Source organism: Dromaius novaehollandiae, chromosome 1 (assembly GCF_036370855.1).
Source record: "Dromaius novaehollandiae isolate bDroNov1 chromosome 1, bDroNov1.hap1, whole genome shotgun sequence".
NCBI classification, from domain to species: domain Eukaryota; kingdom Metazoa; phylum Chordata; class Aves; order Casuariiformes; family Dromaiidae; genus Dromaius; species Dromaius novaehollandiae.
This window is the reverse complement of record NC_088098.1, coordinates 128,237,216-128,257,918: the sequence shown is the minus strand read 5'-3', so window position 1 is coordinate 128,257,918 and position 20,703 is coordinate 128,237,216. Positions and strand designations below refer to the sequence as shown.

Below are 20,703 nucleotides of genomic sequence, written 5' to 3'. Positions count from 1 at the left end.
AGCTGTTTGAGATTAGATTTTATGCAGCATCCAGGATAACATGATGAAAACATTAAACACAAAAAGTGAAAATACATTTTACTTTACAATAAGAAAAAATGATATACATCTAAAATACTCTAAATAATTGCTACAATGCTAGAAAGCCATGTGATTCTTAAACACTGCATGTAATAGTATAATCACAATGCAAAATAACTATTCTGGCAGAGGAAAAAATACCACTAAGCATCTTTTATGTAGCCGGTGAATCTATGCCACCACATTTCAGAGCATATCCTTTGAACTATACTAAACATTTTATGTAAAGAAAGGGAACAAAATATGCTCCACTACTGGAAACTATCTGGCCAAACTTGCTTCATCCAGAACTTACAACAGCAATAAATACTGCCCTAAACAGCTAGTACTTTTTCTGTGGAAAAAAAAAAGGGAAGAAAAAATTGTCTTGCAAAGATTCCTTTCACCATTGACGTAAAATAGATATTATATTTGAAGAATTCTTTAAATTGAAAAGAATACAGATTCTTAATATTGTTTGTAAAGAAATATATATTTGATCTTGGTGCTGACTCACAAAGAGAGGGACCTAAAGAGGTATCACTTATTGGCCGACCAAGAAATGGAATTACTCTGAAAATCACTCTGGAGAAAATACACATAGTAAATACATAGAGGCAATAGGAGCAAAGCATAGCAATATTTTACTCCTTTTTTTTTAAATTTGCACAAATATGTTTTACTACTTACAAACAGCAAACATTTGGAATTGATTCATGATCAATATATAAGCAATAAAATGTACAACTGCCACAAACTATTCACAATAAATAGTATGGTCAGATCTGTTAAGAACTAATTGGCATGTGTGGCATTTTATTTCAGTGATCATTACCCAGCATTTGTCTACAGTAAAGGTCTTTTCTTGGTGTATTACCCAAATAGATGCATCATTCTGAGTTTTCTTGGTCTTTCTACTGCTACAGAAATTTTAATATCCATTCCCTATTCTGTAATACTGCTGCTGCCTGTGGATAATGTTCCTGCTTCGCTCAGTGTTAATTTTACATGGGTCAAAAAATGTTTTTCTTATAAAACTAACTACAAACATATCACTAAAATATTTAGCTGATCCTAACCTGGGACCTTTGAAATTATAATATATTAGCACACTAAAAATTCATGCAATTCATATCTAAAGATCCAAATGCAGATGTCGAAGCTTCTAATTTTCACCCAGGTTTTATTCATCTCCCTGCCTACTTCACTCAGACTTCCATTTCAATCAACTTACCATATCTTTATTGAAGTCTTCCTCTTTCAGATTCACCCCCTGCTGAATTTCAGCCTCCAGTGGTTCAAGCAATTTTTGTATATCGAAGTCAAATTGCTCCAATTCCTTCAAAGGAGGGAAGGGCTAAAATGGGAGACAGACAGAGATTACTTACTTAAATCATATACTTAACAGTTTTATTAGAAATATAAATCAAAAGCAACCTCTGTTCTACCTCCTACTGCAAAAACTCTGGTAGGCTTTCTGTAATATAGAAAAACATCTACACCATATAACTCAAAGTATCCAAAGATACAAATAAAGATAGGTATTTAACAATCCTGTAGAATTTTCATATAAGAAAACATAACAATTTTATGATGACCGAAGATCACAAAAAATTCTGATAGTCTCACATTTGTGTGTTAAAAGAGGTTCAGATAAACGATGTTACTTAACAGTGTGTCTAAGAAATTAGATGTTGACACTACTTGGCTAAATCTGGTTTGTCAGAAATTACTCACACAGCAACAAGCAATCCATTCAGATGAATAACCACCTACTACTACTACTACTAAAGAACAATGTCATGATAATTTGTTTCAGTGTTTTGAAATCATTGCTCTGTCACAAAGAATAACAAAAGTGCCAGGTGAATTATATAATCTCTAGCTGAAAACAAAAGACAGATAATCTTTGTATAAGATATTCCCCTAACAATATTTTGTAACACATTAAAACCAAAACAAAGCAACTTCACTAAAAGAGCTGTGATTCACAAAAGCTTCAACAAAAAAAGGGATGACAAAAAACCCCAATCTACATAAAACAGACACAATCTCCTTAAAATGATCTACAATACTAATTACAGTGCTTCATCTTGTTACATTGCCTTCAGTTTTAAACTCTGAAACAACAAAGGCCACCTATTAACAACAATACACCATTTTTTCCATTACTTTCCTTTATCTACCTTATATCTGAGTGCCTGTGTATAGTTCAGTATACAATTTATTATGTATTGCAAAGGATTAACAGTAAAAGCTTTCTTCCACTACAGGTATAAATACAAAATCAAGCAACAAATTGTTGATGTTTCTTGCATAAAATTTAGATTTAAATGTAATTAATGCTTTATGACATTCTACGAACTTTTGGATACAAGATGTAAAACTCCACTAGTTAAAGCCATAAGTACATTATATTCTGATCATTTCTGTTTTACTCTCCCTCCAGTCCAGCTGGTGTTTATGATAAAACAAAAGTTTGTAATGAAGATTATAAAAAACAGTTAATTAGTTAAAACAAGGTAGGCTGCATAACAGCTGGAGTCAGAATCTCTGTAATCTATTCTCAGCTGTCCACAGATTAGCTGGAAGACTTTGGGTAAAAATACCTTAACTGTATCTGGTTCATCATTTTAATGTCAAAGATTTTGCACACTTCAGGACACTAATAGAAATATAATAATTTACAATATTTATAGGGAATCATATTGTGCTCACAAATTTTCATCAAGAAGTTCAGGATTATGCTCAGAGGACACTTCAACTGAGGTAGAAATAATAGCAAACTACTTAGTAATTTCTTCTCAAATGCTCTGAAGGATGTCTTCAAAAGTACTTAAATCTCACTAGAAGACATTTAAGCAGAATAACAACTTTTCAGCCCATCAGGTGGAAATTGTGACAAAGGGAAACATAGTTTCTTCGCTTCTACAAGTGGACGAAACATGGAACCCAGCAATTGAGTCATTTATCCAAATTCATGCAGCAAGTCAGCAGAACAGCCAAGAATACAGGCATGCTTTTGTCCCCGGCTGTCCATTCCCTAAGGTCGTGTCCTCTAAACACCCAACTACAGATAAAATTCTTCCCCTCATCTTGCTAGGTGCATAGTGTACAAAGCTCAGTGGGCATGCTGCCATTCCACTTCATCTTGAATGTAGAGTCTTATGATCCTTTTTGGATGAAAATCTGAAAGAGAACACCATGAGGAAGACTAATATGCTTGCAGGCTGCACATTCGGAAGAAACTTGTTCCTGATGAGCATCTTTTTCTCCCTCTTTGAGTGAGCCCACATATATATTCCAAGACTGTGCAACGCAAACAGTTAGTTAAAACCTATGATAAATCATCTACGGGGGGCCCACTGTTCCCTAAGACAAACAATAATTTCTCACTACCCTAGAGGCTGCATCAGCCCTGGATGCTTAGAGCACTTTGTAATGCATGGTAAAACTGAGAGGGAATTCCAGACTGCCATATAACAAGCGTTCACAGTAGAAACATGACACAACATAGTCGTTTGGGCTTCGTGCCAAAATGTTCTCTGACTACGCTTTGTACTTTTGTAATAGGTAAATGACGTGAGGAACACTGGAACTGCTGAAATACTGCTGATGGCTGATAGGGAAAAAAAAAAAAACCCTTTAAAGGGAACTCTTGAAAGTTTTGGGGATTTCACTAATCCCTGAACCAAAATGAGAGACTTCCCTGAAGAAAAGTTGAGCTGTCATCTACAGATGACAAGAGAAAGAGATCCGCACTCTTTATCCCTGTAATTCAGCCTGCATGACCAGTCAAAGTGACAAAACGGAGAGGCCATATTAACCATAACAGAACCACATGGAAGTTTTCAGGGCTCTGAGGTCAAGCTGAGTGATCTAAACTCAGTCTTCATGATATGTTTCAGCAACCAGTTGAAGCTCGTGCTCTGTCCTCCTTCAGCTCAATCACGGAACAAGCAGCAGCAAATTTTTGTGTCCATGGACTCTCTCAAAAAGCAAACCCCCCTGATATGCATGTCTGAAGATGAAACAAAATTTACAGCAGCAAAAGGTAAAAGGCTTCTTTAGTTCTATACAAACTGCTTGAGGGTTTATGAAAGTAAAAGTTTTGGGGGGAGATCAAACTTGAGATAGATGTGCAAATCACGATTATGTTTACTAATAAAACATAGCTAAAAATATAATGTGTTTGATTATACTTATTTGTTACATTGTTAGTCAGACAGCAGACAATGTCTGAAAAATATTTGAATGCTGTAAACATCAAATTTGAAGGGGAACGGCTCAGTAAGACAGCCAGAAATTGAACACAGGAAACTGTATGCTATCTAAAAACAGTGAGGTCACAGAAACCAATTTAGAAATAGCTTTAACCAATATCCAGAATCCCCTTTGCTGCAGTAGTTTGATAGTAGCAAAATAAACCAATGAAAATGTACTAATAGAACAAATCAATATTTGGAGAAAGATATGCATTTTTCTGCTTAAGACCCTGTGCATCTCCAACTTTTTGAAGTGTTAATGATCCATATAATTCCAAACATAGTTTTCTACCAAAAAGAGAGGAAAAAGTTATTACAACTTAGGCATTTTTATATAAGACCATTAACAGTGACCTCCAAATTTCAAAGTAATGATGGTAAATAAAAGCAGTTAAGACTTTAGCATTGCTTTATAAATACAAAGGAGTATTACCTTCTCCAGTGAGAAAGTACAGTAAGCATTTGTACTGTATAAAGGTGAAACAATTATAAAAGTAACTACATAATATATTTTAATGTAATAATATAAAACTATTCTTTTCCTTAATGTTACAACGATCTAGGCAAAGTGGATTCTTTTAAAAAAGGTGGCTTGTTTGTTGTCATGTAGAAATATATAATAAAAGAAACATTAGATTGGTGGAACAAAGTAGCATAACAACAGTAACTTTGTTCTTGGTCAAGGAAGCTAAATAACTTGCACCTCTTTGAACAGCAAAATGATTAGAAACCATCCAGCTGAAATTAGCTAGCAAAGATGAGATAACACAGTCAGACTTTGTTAGCCCTTACAAAACAAGGAATATTTTCAACTCTCCCCTTTAGCCAAATATTACATCAGATTTAAACAACCCAGCAGTTTACTCTCCTGTAATATTCAAGTTACAGAAAAAAATAATTTTCAGGAATTATGAATATTTGCTGAATAATTTTTCTCTTCTAATAGCAAAATAAGACATATTCTTAAAACGAGAAGTTATATAAATAGCATTCTGACAGACTCACAAATAGCCTCTTTTGTACAATCCTTGTATTTAAGATTAAGGTGAATCATACTGCTCCTAATTTTAATGATATCAACCATATGCCACTGTTCATTTTTATGGTTTGTTAGTGTACAATTCAATTACATTTGTGGAAAAGAAACCCCAGACTATATCCCTGTGCATCTGTTTAACGTTTTCAAGAAATCATAGCCATCATCTCCCATTACTTCACATATTCTTGCATGAAGTGTTTTTCATAGGGCATATTCTTTTCTATTCCAGAAATGAAACTTAGATAAACACAAGTATGCCACAAAGAATGTGCTGATTATAGAGGGCATTGAGTACCCCAGACAACAGATGAAAACCATGTGCCTTTGTTTATGCTTTTATAACGCTTAGCTGCTTTTGAGATCATTGACTGGTGCTTACATGAGGGTAGTGTGTTCTAACAGGAAATTAAATTAGCGTGGAAAAAAAATGCAAACCTTAAGACAGAATTCAGGAAACAGCAATGTAATAATTACACTTTAAAAGATTTTTTTTGTGTGTGTAGCAGATCATAAAATCCATCCTACGATTATACTTCTTCAAGTATGCTGTATTTTGATACAGCCACACAACCCAGAGAGACAAGCAAGGAGAGCACTGAAACAGTGCACAGAGCTGGAGCTCAAGAGACTCGTGCTTTATTTCCTGCTCTGCCCCTGGTCCTCTGCACATTCATTTCCAGTGCTACTACACTAGCCACCACAGTTAGAAGTTGAGATCTGGATCCTAAATACCAACCTGCATGGCTGCCTGCTTCAATCTTCCATCCCTTCCAAATTGCTCTCCGTGATCAAAGCAGCAAATGCAATGGAGTAAGGAGGTGCCTTATGTCCTCCTTCATCCCACTTCAGAAATCACAACTTGGCTAAAAACGACCTAATCCATAGTAAATTTAGATTCAGTACTCAAACTAGTACTAGAGATGAATAGCTGAAGTATAGTTGATATAATCCGCATACGTATCAAACCTTGGGTGAAGTCAGACCTCATAGGAAAACACTAGGTGCATTTAATGAAAAACTACTTCCCAAAAACTAATCTATATCAAAAAAAGGCTACTCATGCTTTGAGAAGACTAAGAATCTGACTAATTCCAATATGATATTTGTTCTTTATAAGTTCACAAAGTAATCATTGTTACATTCATATAAAGTCACCAAATACTTCTAATTGTGAAATGATGAAAAGAGCAAGACCTTTGATGCCAAAACCTTGTTTTTTTTTTTTTCTTAATATTATTAGGTTCTACATTTGTTTTCCCTTTGAACACCTAGCATTGGGGAAGCTGCAGCCCCCCATGTAGCTGTAATTGTGTACCTTATATAAATACCATTTTGTATGCATCTCCCCATGGAAGCAGTTCCTCCTACCTTTCCACTCTTAATTCTTTGTGATATAGCTGCAAATCGCTGGTTGAGCTCTGACAGTTTAGGCTCTATTACTTTCCTGCAGTGATCTCCATGGTTTGTCATCAAGTCTACTGCCTGGTCACGTACAGAGTCCACCTTTGGATGCATATCATTCAGCTCAGCCTTTAAGTGCTACAGTCCGTGAGCAAGAGACAGGGCTTGAAGTTAGTAATAAAAGCAAAGAGAGAGAAAGAGAGAGAGAGAGAGAGAGTGTGCAAAGGAATAGGGAGCAAAACCACAAAGCAAATTCAGATAATTATGAGTAAGCGTGAAAATACAGTAGAAATACATTAGATAACATTCCTATTCACATCTCTCAAATTTATAGAAAAAAATGTATCTATACAACTACTTAAAAATCTCCTAGTGGAAAATAATGGTGAACATATTATTTCTAGATAGAGTCTTTTCTGCAATAATTCAATCCTCAGCTTATTTCAGAGCACACTAGTTTATTCTACTGGTCCTAAAGCTGAGAAGTGATGCTAATTCACATGTCATAAAAGAACTGGATGTCTAGCTGTTGTTTCCATTACCATTCATGCTCATAGTGGAGGTATGGAAAAGTGACCAGATAAACAGCAATGTGATTTTTTTTTAATACATCTACCACGTATTCCAAAAAGCAGAGGGAAAACAATACCGTCTTCCTCCGCAATAGTTGTCTTAATGGTAGATCCTAATATGGGCAGAGGCCCAAAGGGACAGCTAGACATTACAGAATCATGAACATAGTTGGTCTTTAGGAACTACATTTCACTTCCTGTATGAAATGTCTCTGTACAACACAAATATATGCCTATATTGATGGAAAAGATAATTGTACTTTACACGTTGTGGTGGTAAAATTGTTTATCCTACTACAAAGGTCTGTCCTGTAATTCTTCTGAGATCAATAAGGCATTGATTTATGCTCTGTGTAAGTGCTAGTTGGGAATTATAGTTATGTTGGAATTTGTAAAGATTTGCTTTAGGAAATGGTATCATTAGGTTAGTGTCAGAAATACAGTCCTTCTTTTGATTTGCAAACCACTCAGGTAGCGTGTACTGACCATGTAGTTGAATACAAAATCAAACTTCACACTGATTTCTGTAGCAAAACAAAATCCATATAAATGCTAATTCAGAGTTGTTTAGTGTTAAACAGAGAAGTTATTTTAGATGAGGTACTTTAAAATTCATATCTACTCAGAAGTCAATTTTTAATCAGTTGGTCAAATGATGCAACAGGCCAAATAAAGCTTTTGATCAGTACACGGACCTGTTGTAACACAGCTAGTTCATCATAGAATATTCTTGTGGTGGTGGAGGACTAGCAGATCTATAAACTAGCAGTTATAGATTTAAAACAGTCATATGACAGAGACAACTAATGCAGATATCACAGATACCAGAAAGGTGTCACAGAAAAATAGAAAAGTAATTAAAAATGAAAATGATAGAGAAAAAGGGTTCTTTCTAAAGCCAGATGTGTTTAAGAAATAATTTCCAGCAAACACAGGCTTAAAAAGATGCTGTTCTACTCACCATGGAGTCCCCAAGCCTTATAACATATCTTTTTCTTCTGCAGGGATTTAACTTTTGCTATACAGTGGAAATGTATTAGGTAATCTACAAGCTGCCAGAGGGTAGCTTTATCACAGAAAAATGAATGTTACTCTATCAATTTGTGATACCTTTCAAAACCCACTAGTTCTGACATGTTCCTTCTTAGAATAAAATTAAGGCTTTCCAGAAAATCACATTTTTTTACCTTAAGAATTTCCTCTTTTTGCTGGGGTTTTTGTTTATCAGATTCATCCAACAGTATTTCAGCACGATACATCCAAGTTGTGACATTAGCTACTTTCTGATCAAAAGCCTCCATGTGCTTTTGATATTCCTGTATATGAAAAAGGTAAATACTGCATACAAAAAAGTAATCAGAACTGAAATAATAGCCATAATTATACAAACTGTGGCAAGCATGCACGTATTATGAAATTCAACTTGTTTATTTGCTACAATAAGTGCTTGTTTCTGTGGAGGAGAGCATCTTTTTATTTGTTTGTTCTCACTTTATATGTTACGTTTGCTTGAAAAGACATTGTAGGAGAGGCAGAAGTTTCCAAAGTGACAGGCAGAGAAAGAGGAGGGTGATCTGGTCACAGCAAGAAGTGGGTGCCTGCAGCCCAGAGAGACTGCTGAGAGGAGCAGGAAGCTGGTAGCCAGGCTTACTGGTGATGACAAGAGCTTCCTAGGACCAGGTAGAGAACTCATTTTGGAAAGCCCTTAAATTAAATGAAACCAAGATAGAAAAAAGGACACACTTGCAAAGTGACAATCTGGAAAGGGAGCTTTGTATATAAAACTTTAATTTATGTTTTGTCTAACTTCTCTGCTTTGAGTTTGCTGTTAAAAAGCTATTCTAGATGATATTCTGATTAAAGTTCTTTTTTTTTTTTAATTTAAAAACCCTTGGTCATTTCTTGGTGAGCTCACTGCAATGATGTCTATGCATACCCACCTCTAAATTCCCAGAGAACTATGTATATTTCTAAACACAGACTATAAGAAGATGGATATTTTAGTAGCATAACAGTGACAGCCACTGTAACATGTCACTGAGCTGTTCTTTTTGGTAATAAACAATATTCCTTACTAGTACAGAAATTACAGCTCTTTCAATTATTACAATCCCTGTGCAGTACATGTGTGTACCATATACATGAGATCAAAGATTTTAGTAGCACTGTCCTTTTGGCCACCATGTGCACGTACCTATACATTAATCTAAAATTAGTAAGCATAATAAAGGACCAACTCCATCTCTTATACCTTCTTTATCAAGCGTTCTACTAAATACTAACACAAGAATCCTAAGCAGAGAGAAAAAGTAGAGAAATACATAAGTATATCAGTCCATAAAATCCATTATATGTTCCTTATAAGCAGTTCTACGTCGAAGCTGAGCAACTATAGCCTACTGAAGGAAATGCTTAAGTTTTCCAGATAGAATACACCCAACCAGATGCCTGCACTTGTAGCCTGCACACAGCAGAAGATGACCCATGGTGATGCTGTATGCCAGTCACAGACGCGTTCTTAAGGCAGCCACACAGACTCTAGTGGAGCTCTAAGACACCAAGCTCTGAAATGCTGAAGTCATGATAAAGGTTAATACACCCATGAGAACCACTTCAATTTCTCTGGATTGAAACCGCACTTCCATTATCTCAGCAATAGAAACAACACAGAAGATCTAAAGAATTCTGGTAGCCAAATAGTTAATACCCTTCTGCATTTAAGCATTCAAGGTGCCATCTCTTCGCAGCAGAATGAATTTTAGGGGAGAATACAGTTAAGTGCCTGCCAGTAGTTTGAAACAGTGCGGGCTACAGCTCCGAAATCTGTATTATCCGTGGGTTTTTGTTTCATTTTGGACTGTCTAGTCCATTATTCTGGTCCCCTTAACTAAACAGCTCCAGCAAACATGCACCACAAAATTGTCCAGAGGGATCTCACACCGGTCTGAAGGACCAGATCATTGTTCAGAGCATATTAGGTGTGCACCCTGAGCAGAGCTTTGATGTAGTTGCCTCTGCAATTAATCTAGGTCACACACCAAAACAAACCTGAACCAAACCAACATGGAACTGGGGATTTACTTCTGAACTATACCAGTGATCCAAACAGAAACGGTAATGTGGCCAAAAACAACCGAAGTTGCAGGTTTCAATACCAAGACTTATTCAACTCATTTGACTATTTCCTTCACTTGCTTCATATTCAAGTAATTCAGGTATTTGAGGAGAAACTGCTTTTCATCCATTAGGCAAAAGGAAAGCAAAACTCTACTGAGGCAGACAGGAAAGGGAAGAGCTAACAAACAAGACTCCACAGAATTGTCACTGTGTAAAAAAGTAGCCAGATTGTTAAAATACACAGAGTGTAGAAAAAAACAACTAGTCTGATTGTTTGTTTATCTATGTATCAGATAAGCATGTTCTAGGGGACCAGAAAAAGCAACCCTATGAGGCTGAGCACCTAAGACTGGGCACCAACATTTCCTATGCATTTTTATATTAAAATCTTGTTTAATAAACTAGGTGCACAAATACATTACTCTTACCAGTAATAAATTGAACCATTCCTCTGCTCGTGAGGTTACTGCTATCCAATTACTATTCAGGAGGCTGAGTTTATCCTCCACTAGGCTTTCTTTTCCTTTCAGCACTGTCTTCAAATTCTCCCCTAAATCACTGATGCTCTTAAGATGGATCTGGCGTTTCTCAATCTCCTTCCGTGTTGCCTATAGGGAGCAGAATAAAACATAAAAATTCAAGAAATTAAAAATTCTCCTCAGTAAGAACATCAAATATTAAAACAGCTAGTAAGTTCATATTGGAACACAACCACTTGCCTCCTATAGGCAGGCAAAGAGTGCTGTGAAGAATAAGTACAAAATAAATTGTTTTTTTCTAGTTCTGATAAAATTTTAAGTGTTCTTCACTTAATGATTATTATTCTAATAATCATTTTTCATAATAGCTTAATTTTTAAAAGTATGCATTATCTCATTCCAGGGTTCAACATACAATTTTAGTAGTCAATTTTAAAAAAAGATTCCCCATCTTACAATATTTATGTTGAGGTGTTTTAAGTTAGTTTGCATGTAATAAAATGACATAGCTATCATATAGCACATAAAGCTCACAAAATAAATGAGACAACCATAAAGCACCGTGATAACATCCCAAGTCTTAGTGAACTGCACTGAAAATACCCATATGACATATTTTAATATTTCTATCACATTCAGTGCAGTCTTTTTCAGTAGAAACCCTGCTCTCCTGTCCTGTTAAACCTATCTGTAGAAATAAATCTTTTCATTCCACTCACCTGGGATTTCACTCTGCAAACTAGAATACTAAAACAGGCTATATCCACAGTATTTCAACATTTGAGTGACTAAAATATATGTGCAACACTACAAGCCCAGATTGCCAGCATCTCCTTGCACTATCATCTTTTTGTGAACAGAGTTAAATGATTTCTCACATATTTTTCTCATTACTCATGTCTTTATATTTGCAACATGCAAGAGGTCTAGCAAAAGGCGCAAATCCCCACATATTTAGACCTTACATAAAAAAAGCAGAAATCTAATACTAAGTACTGATGCTACAATTCAGAGTCTTACTGAATACTTAAAGAGAAGCAAAAATTCCTTGTATCTAATATTACATCTAACCAGGAAAAAGATTTTAGGAGAAAAATTTCCCTGAACTCATGATCACCTGATCTCAAATTATGCAGCCATATATGATCTCTGCTTACAAAATAAAGATCATGGTAGAAATGAAGTGATCCAAACTGAACACAAACCAAAGTAACCTGAAGAAAGGCAAGAATCACTAGTCTCCAGGGATTTCTATTTCTCTTAGATAACCTGAATACACTGAAAGAAGAACCACCTCTAATCAAAGCACAATCACAATTCTTTCACTTTAGGATCAACACTGCTACTGCAGTAGAACCACATCTTTATCACCTTCATGCTGTAACACTCCTTGAAGCCACGCATCAGTATGATTTTGTTAATAATGTGTTGTTAGGAAAGTAAAATTTTCAAATTGCGGTGAAGATGGCATAGTAATTACTCTCTTTGATATAATACCATCTTAATAGTACCTCCAACTTACTTACCATATGTTACATTTAAAACAGCGCTTCATTCCTATACTTCACAGAATTAATGATCTCATTTTGTAATGTTATTTCACATAAAAGATTTTGCATTTGCATTTCAAGTAAATAGGAGAAATTTTCAACATTCTACCACTTTGCTCAAACACTGAGGAATTGTAATAACAGGATCTAGACATGATTAATGGAGATTATTAATGAACCAGAAACTGCAGAACAATAGAATCTGAGGCAGCGTTTCAATTTCAGCAGGTTCTTGTCAGACTAAAAGCAACAACAACACGCCCTTTTCCAGTACAATTTTATCTCCTTTAACAGTGGACACAAAATATGATCATGAAAAATGAAATGAAGAAAAAAGTTTAGCTTCAATTCAGGATGAAGAGTTCTGATCAGTTTTATTACCTTTCTGAATGGTTTACTTCCATTTAGAAAAGAATCTCTGAAGCACATTTACTATGGGTTGAGACTTTCTTCATATTTTACACATATGCTAACTCAGACCAGTCTTGGGCTCAACTAGAAATGCAGACAGCCCGATCAGATAATTACATGTCTATTAATTAAAACTGCTATCCAAAAGTCAACATTTCCTTCCAGATATGTACCAAAGAGGGCTGAAGCACTTTATCTGATGCCAGGAGTTGTTCCTTTCAAAATGAAGAAATAATGTAAATCAAAGGTTCACCTTCAGACAACGGGAAAATTAACACTCTTGTGTATTAGCAAGTAAGGGATCATGCATAACCAATATGATAAATAATCAATCACACTTCCCCCCCACCTTCTTAAAAAACATTAAGGCCTTGACCACAATATCAAAGTGGAAAATGTCATCTTTCTCAATATTTCGAATCTCAATTATTCAAAGTTCTTATGCCCACTCTGGACCCACTGAATTCAATTGAAACACTAGCACTGGTGGTGAGGATGGCAGGACTCCACATTACACTATCTGTGAGGACCTTAAACAGGTGTCTGTATGATATAATACATTGCCTAGCAGGTAAACTAACAATTAAGTTAGCTTCAGTTCTTCCGCAACATTGATAACACTTTCTTTAAATTTGACATTTCTTAATTATATTCCTTCGAATTCTCTTTCTTTCCAATATTACTAGGTAGTGACAGTCTACATATACTTCATCCATTGCTGTGTAACAGATAGATAGCGTTAGTAGATTTTCTGTACTAAGACAACATTTAACAACACTATATAAGGTAGATAAAAATGTACGATGACCCTAGGACAACACTAGAATTATTTCATTAAAACTCAGGAAGTGGCTTGCAAAATATGCTAATTTTTGAAGAGCAAGTTCCAATATTCAGTAAATTGGCCTTCACTCATCACTTTCCCTGCATATTCTGTGCAAAATAGAAGCACATATTTCTAAATGAAGGAAAAAAAATCTTAGCTGGATGTAAACCCCTCTAGCTGTCCTAACTTCAGATTGGAATTTGGCTATGCACTTCATTTGAAAATATGTAAGAAAGAGGTAGAATCATAACTTTAAGTACAGAATCAAGAGTATTAGCTCTGCAATTTAAGTAACAATAACAACATTTCAAAGACAAGGAGCTTTAAAAACAAAACAAAACAAAAAAAACCAAGCTCCACCACAACGGGCACATAATATGAAACATTAACAAACAGTGGTGAAATTCTTCCAAGAAGGACTAGGCAATTTACATAATTTCATTTTGCATCTTCTTCAGGATGAAACTAGGTAACAGAAATAAAAAAAAAATATAAACATGCTGGAAGTTGGGAAAAAATTAATGTTCTGATACAACCCCTAATACGGCATTTTAGGTGAAGAAAAATGTGCAAGTAAAAGGTTGAGCCAGCATCATTAACACTGTCAGCATTCTACTACAGCTGTGAAAATTTGACATTAGTTTTCAATAGTGTTTTTAAACAGATTACATAAACTCTCCTATTTTTCATCACAGTGAAGTTCAAATTGTGTATCAAATTAAACTGTGTGGGAATATTTTTTCAAGTACACTAGAATCATGAATAAGTACGGAGGATAATATTTTAACTGTGCTGCTCATTAAGACTGGTAGATTTAAAAATAGCAAGTGATAGATGAAAAGTTCTATATGACTTCACATTGTTTGTATACTGTGGATTGCTAAAAAGTAATCTTAACAACCCAAATCCCTCTAAAAGAAGTAAGTTAGGAGGCTCAGATCTCATGGGTAGGATTAGAGAATTATTCAGATACTGAGATTATGGCCATTTTAGTGGTTGATCAATGTATTTTTTAGTTACATATAACACATCTTTTATTTTTATTGTGTTCTGGCTGCTGACTATGAATCAATTGACACAATTTTCAGATAATTTTATTTTACTGATTTTACTGACAGTAAATGTGTTGATAAAATGTGCTAGCTAATGTAATTCTGCATACTTCAAGTCAACTTTATACTCACTGATATTATATATAACATTAAAGCACTGGCAGAATCATACTGCTGACAGTAGGGACTGGTATAGAAATTTTCTATAGAAATACTATCTGCCTTTTTCCTTTTTAAGAACATGGCTCCATGGCAATCCACTTTTTATCAGGCCAGTTTCTGATTAAAAGACAAATGAATCCCAGAACAGTTAATGGCTTCAGTGATAACTGTGTTCACTAACTAAGTCTTCTAACTATAAAAGAATTTCTAATATAAAATATTTAATGACTATTTTTCCACCCACATATCCTTTTTGCTATCTGCTATAACAGAACCAAATGCAAATGGAAATATTGAACTTGTCTATTCTGAGTAACAAAGCATGATTTACAGTTGTCAGGAAATTGCCCATCTCCTTTCACATAACTCAGCCAACAAGCTTTTCATGGTATCCTTAAAAAAATTCTAGACTTCTCTTCATGTTCAGATTAATCTTTTTTCTAATTAATGTCACTTCCTACTCCAGGTGGACATTCCCATTTATTTCTCAGTGTTTACACCTTGAAGACAATGTTTATATGTGTTATTCCTTTATTCTAACTTCTGTAATTATCTTTGAGATCCTCTGAGTTCCTTTGACTTTTAAAGAAAATCTTTGGTACTGAAAATGAATGAGAAAAAAAGTGCAGTAATAAATATAACTGCTTCCTGGTGCTGTACAGAAAAAAGATTATGAGCTCTCTGGCTAGTTAAATCCACAGCAGCACACATCAAATTTTCAATTCATTCTGACTACTGAGTTCTCCTCTCTCCTCCTCCACTTTCCGTGCTAGCTTCTTCTACATACTTGCCTTACAACGGCAGTCTGCTGGGTCTAATTCTCCTCTCAGTGCATTTCATTAGACTGGTTACTGTCTTCAGCAGCTTATTTTCCTAGGAGGCCCAAAGCACAAAGCTGCGATGTTACTTGGATATTGTGAGGCCCTCATTCTGGGGACTGAATTATTGATGTACTGTTTTGCATGATGCTTCACCGAAGTCCACACAGGATATCAGTGTAACACTGATTTAGGAAGTCCTCACAAGAGGTTTAAAGTCTACACGATAGCATACGACATTACCTGCCTCTTCGTGGGAAAGCCAGCACCTGCGACCCATGCTTTCTGTTGGAATGTTCAAAATTAAAAATCCACTTATATTTACGTGAATACAGGCTTCTACTTCATAAAAAGAATCCTGACAAAGGAATTCCAAAAGCTGCTGACTTAATAAATACATACTTCAGCAAGAGGCAGCTGTTTTCATCCAAGGTTGTTCGTTTATTCTTATTTTTGTGCTGAACTGATTGAAGCAGAAGAGCTAAGATAGTACGTGAGGTTAGACATACAGGATGGCTCCAGGCTGGAGCTGAAGCCACATTTTGCCAGTTACCAATCTCTTCTGCCACCTTTTTTGTATCAATTCCTCACGAAAATTCACAATTCTCTATGGCATTCCCGAAGATTACTAGATAGAGTCGCTCACCTGTTTAACATATATCTCACATTAATATTTCTCATTTTAACTACATTTTGTTACCCTTTTGATTGTCATGAGATAGAAATCTGTAGTACTTGTTGTAGCAAGAGTGAGGCACAGCAACGGCTTCCCATTGTGTATCTGCACTGACCATCAGCCTTGCTTTAAGGTCTCATTATGCAAGCTACAAAGCATTAAGGGTCATGTCTAACTATTAAATGATATTAAAGACAAATCTTTCTATTTATACTGCTTTGCAGCTACACACATCTGCATTAACTTTCTTGAAAAAGCACATACGAACATGCAGTTTGCCTTTCTGCTTCAGCAGAAGTGTGCTGTATAGTTTACCACCACCAAAGTTTATTTTTGTTTTCTTTACTGGGGAAATGCTTTGAGTAACTGACAGATTAGTTTGGGGGCATTAAAGCATTGGGAACACTTACTCAAAATGGGGCTGGCTGCATGCAGCTATTTGAATTTTTGAAGCTTTGCATAATGTTGAACATAGTTTCCTCAAAAACACAGATTTTGATATGTGTGTATAATGATGGCCTGATTTGCTGATGTTCTGAGTTAAAATGTATTTTCATTACATATGCAGAATATAAACTAGGTTAGCACAGTGTCATTCACTACTAGCTAAAGTCTCACCATCACACATAGCTATACAGTTTGATGAACAAGTCTTGCATTCCTCAGTGATTCTGTATAATTTTCATCTAATCTGTAGCACACACAGTAATTTTGAGGCAAGTTTCATTTTAGGCTTTGAGTTTTAACCTAACATTAGAGTTCAAGGTGAAGTCACAAAAGCTAAGAAACCCCCAGAATGAGAATGAATGAACTCCAAAATAAAAGGAGTAAGAGATCAAATATCCCACATCTTGGCTGCTACCTGAACACGTGGAATATAGAGTCTTCTAACATCCTTAATCCTTCATTTATTGGAGCTGTTCTACTGTTAAATAAGCACTTTTCTAACCATGAAAGGAACAGAATGAGAGAGAGGGAGAGTTCTTCAGTTTAGTGACAGGGTACCTAAGAGCCTCCCTCTCCAATTGTGCCAACTTGGATCTCTATTTGCATGGATTCTGCACGGATAATTTAAAGCAGTCTACAAAAAAGAAATCCTAATTCTTAATTCATCTCGATGAAGATTACTGCAATATAAAAGGTGAAGTGTGCTATGGATATATGCAGAGATAAGATGGTTACTTTTCTAAGCAGTAATATTATGGCGGGATAATACCATAACAGTTATGAAGTTCCACCAATTTATATGACAGAATTTTTATTCATTTTATTTATCAAGCTTTTTTAATATACCTAAGATGAGATATCTAAAAGTACAGTGCTACATTGTTACCTTGCCCCAGGCAATTTCAGCATCCAAATTGCCAGGCATCCCCTGCACTGCTGATCTCTTTGTCAGTTCTGCATCTGTTGCTGCAAGCCATTCTGTCAGAGCATTAATTTCTTTCCGTAGCTTCCGGGACAATTTCAAGCATTTCTCTAACTCTTGCTTTTTTTCTGTCACCTGCAGAAAGAAAACATGTTTTTCTTAACTCCTCAGTCATACTGTTCTAATGCCTTTTATATAATATTTTTATACACCATTTTTCTATGACAGTTGAACTTGTAATTTTACAAGGCAAGCTGCACTTTTAATGTAGTTATAAATCTTCCCTTAGTTCTCTCAATACCTGTAATCTTGCTGTTAGTATTAAAACAGCTACAAGAACAATCTGTGCATAATGATTCATTGAGTTTGAACTAGCAGCAGACCTCAGTGAACCTCCTCCTCCCTTTTGAAGTCATGCATAGCAAATGTTGGAAGAGACGAATTAGTAGGCTTTCCTTGAGACACAGAATAGATATCAAAAGCCTTCAAATAGTGTATTTTCATACAGATGGCTTTACAGTGATATTGAACATTCAGTTTTTCTCTATGTAGCTATACTATACAGAAGAAAGAAATAGTTCTCTGCCAAACAAATCCCAAAACCTTGAAACACAAAATCCACTGAATGATGTCAAATTAAGTCTGCACAGTTAACCTTAGGTTTGGAATTTCTTAGCATATGATTTTGCTGCCTGAATCATACTCTTTAAATGTAGCATTTTTGCATAGAAGCTTGTAATTGTTTTTTTCTTTTATCAAAGCAAACTGAAAAAAATTCAGCAGAAATGTACATCATTTGTAAATCCTTTCCATGGTTTAATAACATTTATTTGGGTCGTTGTGGAACAATTCATATAGTTTGCATTACACTCTGATGCACTCTTCCCCAAGCGGTCTTGCCCCACTCCCATCACCTTATGAAAAATGTGTCTGTCTCCTTAGCAGGACGCAAGTTGTCCCCAGTAGGCAATCAGACTCACACCCCTCCTGCAATAGGAACACTTGTGCTTTGGTCGTATAATGATTTTACTTTCTTTCATAATAGGGGGAAAACCAAGCTTACTGAGCTCAAGTGCCTCCATGAGATTCTGGCTGGCACTAAGTGAAAGATTAGCCATCTCTCTTCTAAATAAATGAACTAGAGAAAGATATGTTTTCCTAGGAGTTCGCAGGTGTTTACTAACAGTAGGCAAAACAATGAGGATGTTAGGATATATTACAGACTTCTTAAAGGAAGTGCAGTTTGTAGACTGTAGTGCCAAGCTTCTTTTCCATGGTCCTCCCCATCTTCCATCATAGCTCCCTTTCACATTCTTGTTCCTCCTTACCATGTGTAGTTCCCTTGGAGAGCCAACCCTTTCTTATATTCCCTTGAAGCCCATTCCCCACACAAGCTCTGGGCTTTGAAGCTGTTTGAATGCAACCAGTGGCACACTGATCAAAGTTTGTGATGCTTCCTTCTCCTGTAAGGAGAATTTTGCTACCCCTGTGTAAACAGATCAGACTTTCCCAGAGAGTAAGCAACAACGTGTCCCCTCTCACATGTCACCACTCAGTAGAGGCTTGCTACTAAAATCTAAGAATGTTTCTTCTTCACTGAATATAGCTTATGTGCTTTCTCATATACCAAATTCATTAAATATGTCCTCAGAATTAACAATTCATGACAAGAGGAAGAACTAGAGGTAAATCCCTAAGAAGGACCACACAGCTCATCTCTTTAGCTAAACAGAGATTCACACACAGGGAGCCAGGAATCCATGTGTTTTTTGCCTCTTCTGATCAGTATTAGTGATTCTGATGATTAGAAATAATGAAAATATCGCAGTTAACAAATACAAGCCATGGCAAATAACTATTTGCAGGTACTTAGCAGCAATGCAGTGCAAAATCATTATCCTAAGTGTGACTGAATCATTAACACTTGCTAGACCATAAAAGAAAAAAACCTACTGATACATAATCAAACATGAAAAAATTTGGGTTGATATATATATAATATATACCTATTCTGCATATAGTATCAATAATATTCCACTGTTCCCATGTTCCAGGGGTTAGTTTTATCAGTTTCTCCTTGTACTTTAAATGTAAAAATATGTTTCTAAAGAAAAATAGGAAACACTGCCCTCTTAAGGCTGTCTGCTTTCTACAATGCTATCAAATACGTGCTACCACCATAATTTTTTTTTCTCTATTTTAAAGCTATTTTAGATATGTTGGATAGTTTATTCGCAGGAACCTTTGGATATGATAAATAAAACTTACTGTCAATAAAATGGAAAACACAGAAATTTAAAGCAAAAATAAAGATTTTTTTTAGCCTTTTTGTTTTAGAGCTTAAGTCTAACAGCCAAATTCCTGTGCAGCAGTGAGTGAGTGAGGAATGACCCGACCTTGTAACTGATAGCCTACACAGCGTGAAAGGCCCTTAGGAGAGCAGCAAGATCATTAATTACTGCCACTTTCTTTTACAGAGTCTAGCTACTTCTTACGCTGAATTACCATAGAGAGATTTGGCATAAGGGTACTACGGACTCCCGATTTCATAGCCACTCATAAGCAACAAACTTATCTAAGCTGTAATACAACTGTTTGTACCTATATGTTTACATGTATCTGTATCAGAGAGAGAAACCACAGGCAAATGAATGCAAAAGCCTTCTGAAAAGACTGAATGCAAAAGCAAGCACAGGCAAGAAATATTTATTATCATAAATAAAACCACTACACCATGATACGCAAATGACATTTTGGCCTCTTGCGATTTCATCTCAAACCTATTTGCATTAAGACCACTACTCATTTTCAAATCATTGATCGCAGCTGGAAAACATATTTGGTTAAAAATGAGGGGCAAACCTTGATATTCTGAAGACACAAAACTCATTCCTGGATCAGTAGAC

The 20,703-nt window shown here is 35.6% G+C and overlaps 1 protein-coding gene across 9 annotated transcripts in view; it reads right to left on the bottom strand.

The window, feature by feature from the left end:
* DMD (dystrophin) overlaps nucleotides 1–20,703 on the bottom strand; it is a 1,316,184-nt gene that overhangs the window by 695,485 nt on the left and 599,996 nt on the right. For 7 of the 9 annotated variants that reach the window (XM_026096811.2, XM_064497835.1, XM_064497804.1 and 4 more), the window contains 5 exons: nucleotides 17,762–17,932; nucleotides 10,883–11,062; nucleotides 8,525–8,653; nucleotides 6,733–6,903; nucleotides 1,295–1,417 (listed from right to left, as the gene is read on the bottom strand). In XM_026096811.2, the coding sequence (XP_025952596.2) occupies nucleotides 1,295–1,417; nucleotides 6,733–6,903; nucleotides 8,525–8,653; nucleotides 10,883–11,062; nucleotides 17,762–17,932 (774 nt within the window). The remainder of the gene's footprint in view (nucleotides 1–1,294; nucleotides 1,418–6,732; nucleotides 6,904–8,524; nucleotides 8,654–10,882; nucleotides 11,063–17,761; nucleotides 17,933–20,703) is intronic. The other 2 variants (XM_064497850.1, XM_064497866.1) reach the window with 2 other exon arrangements.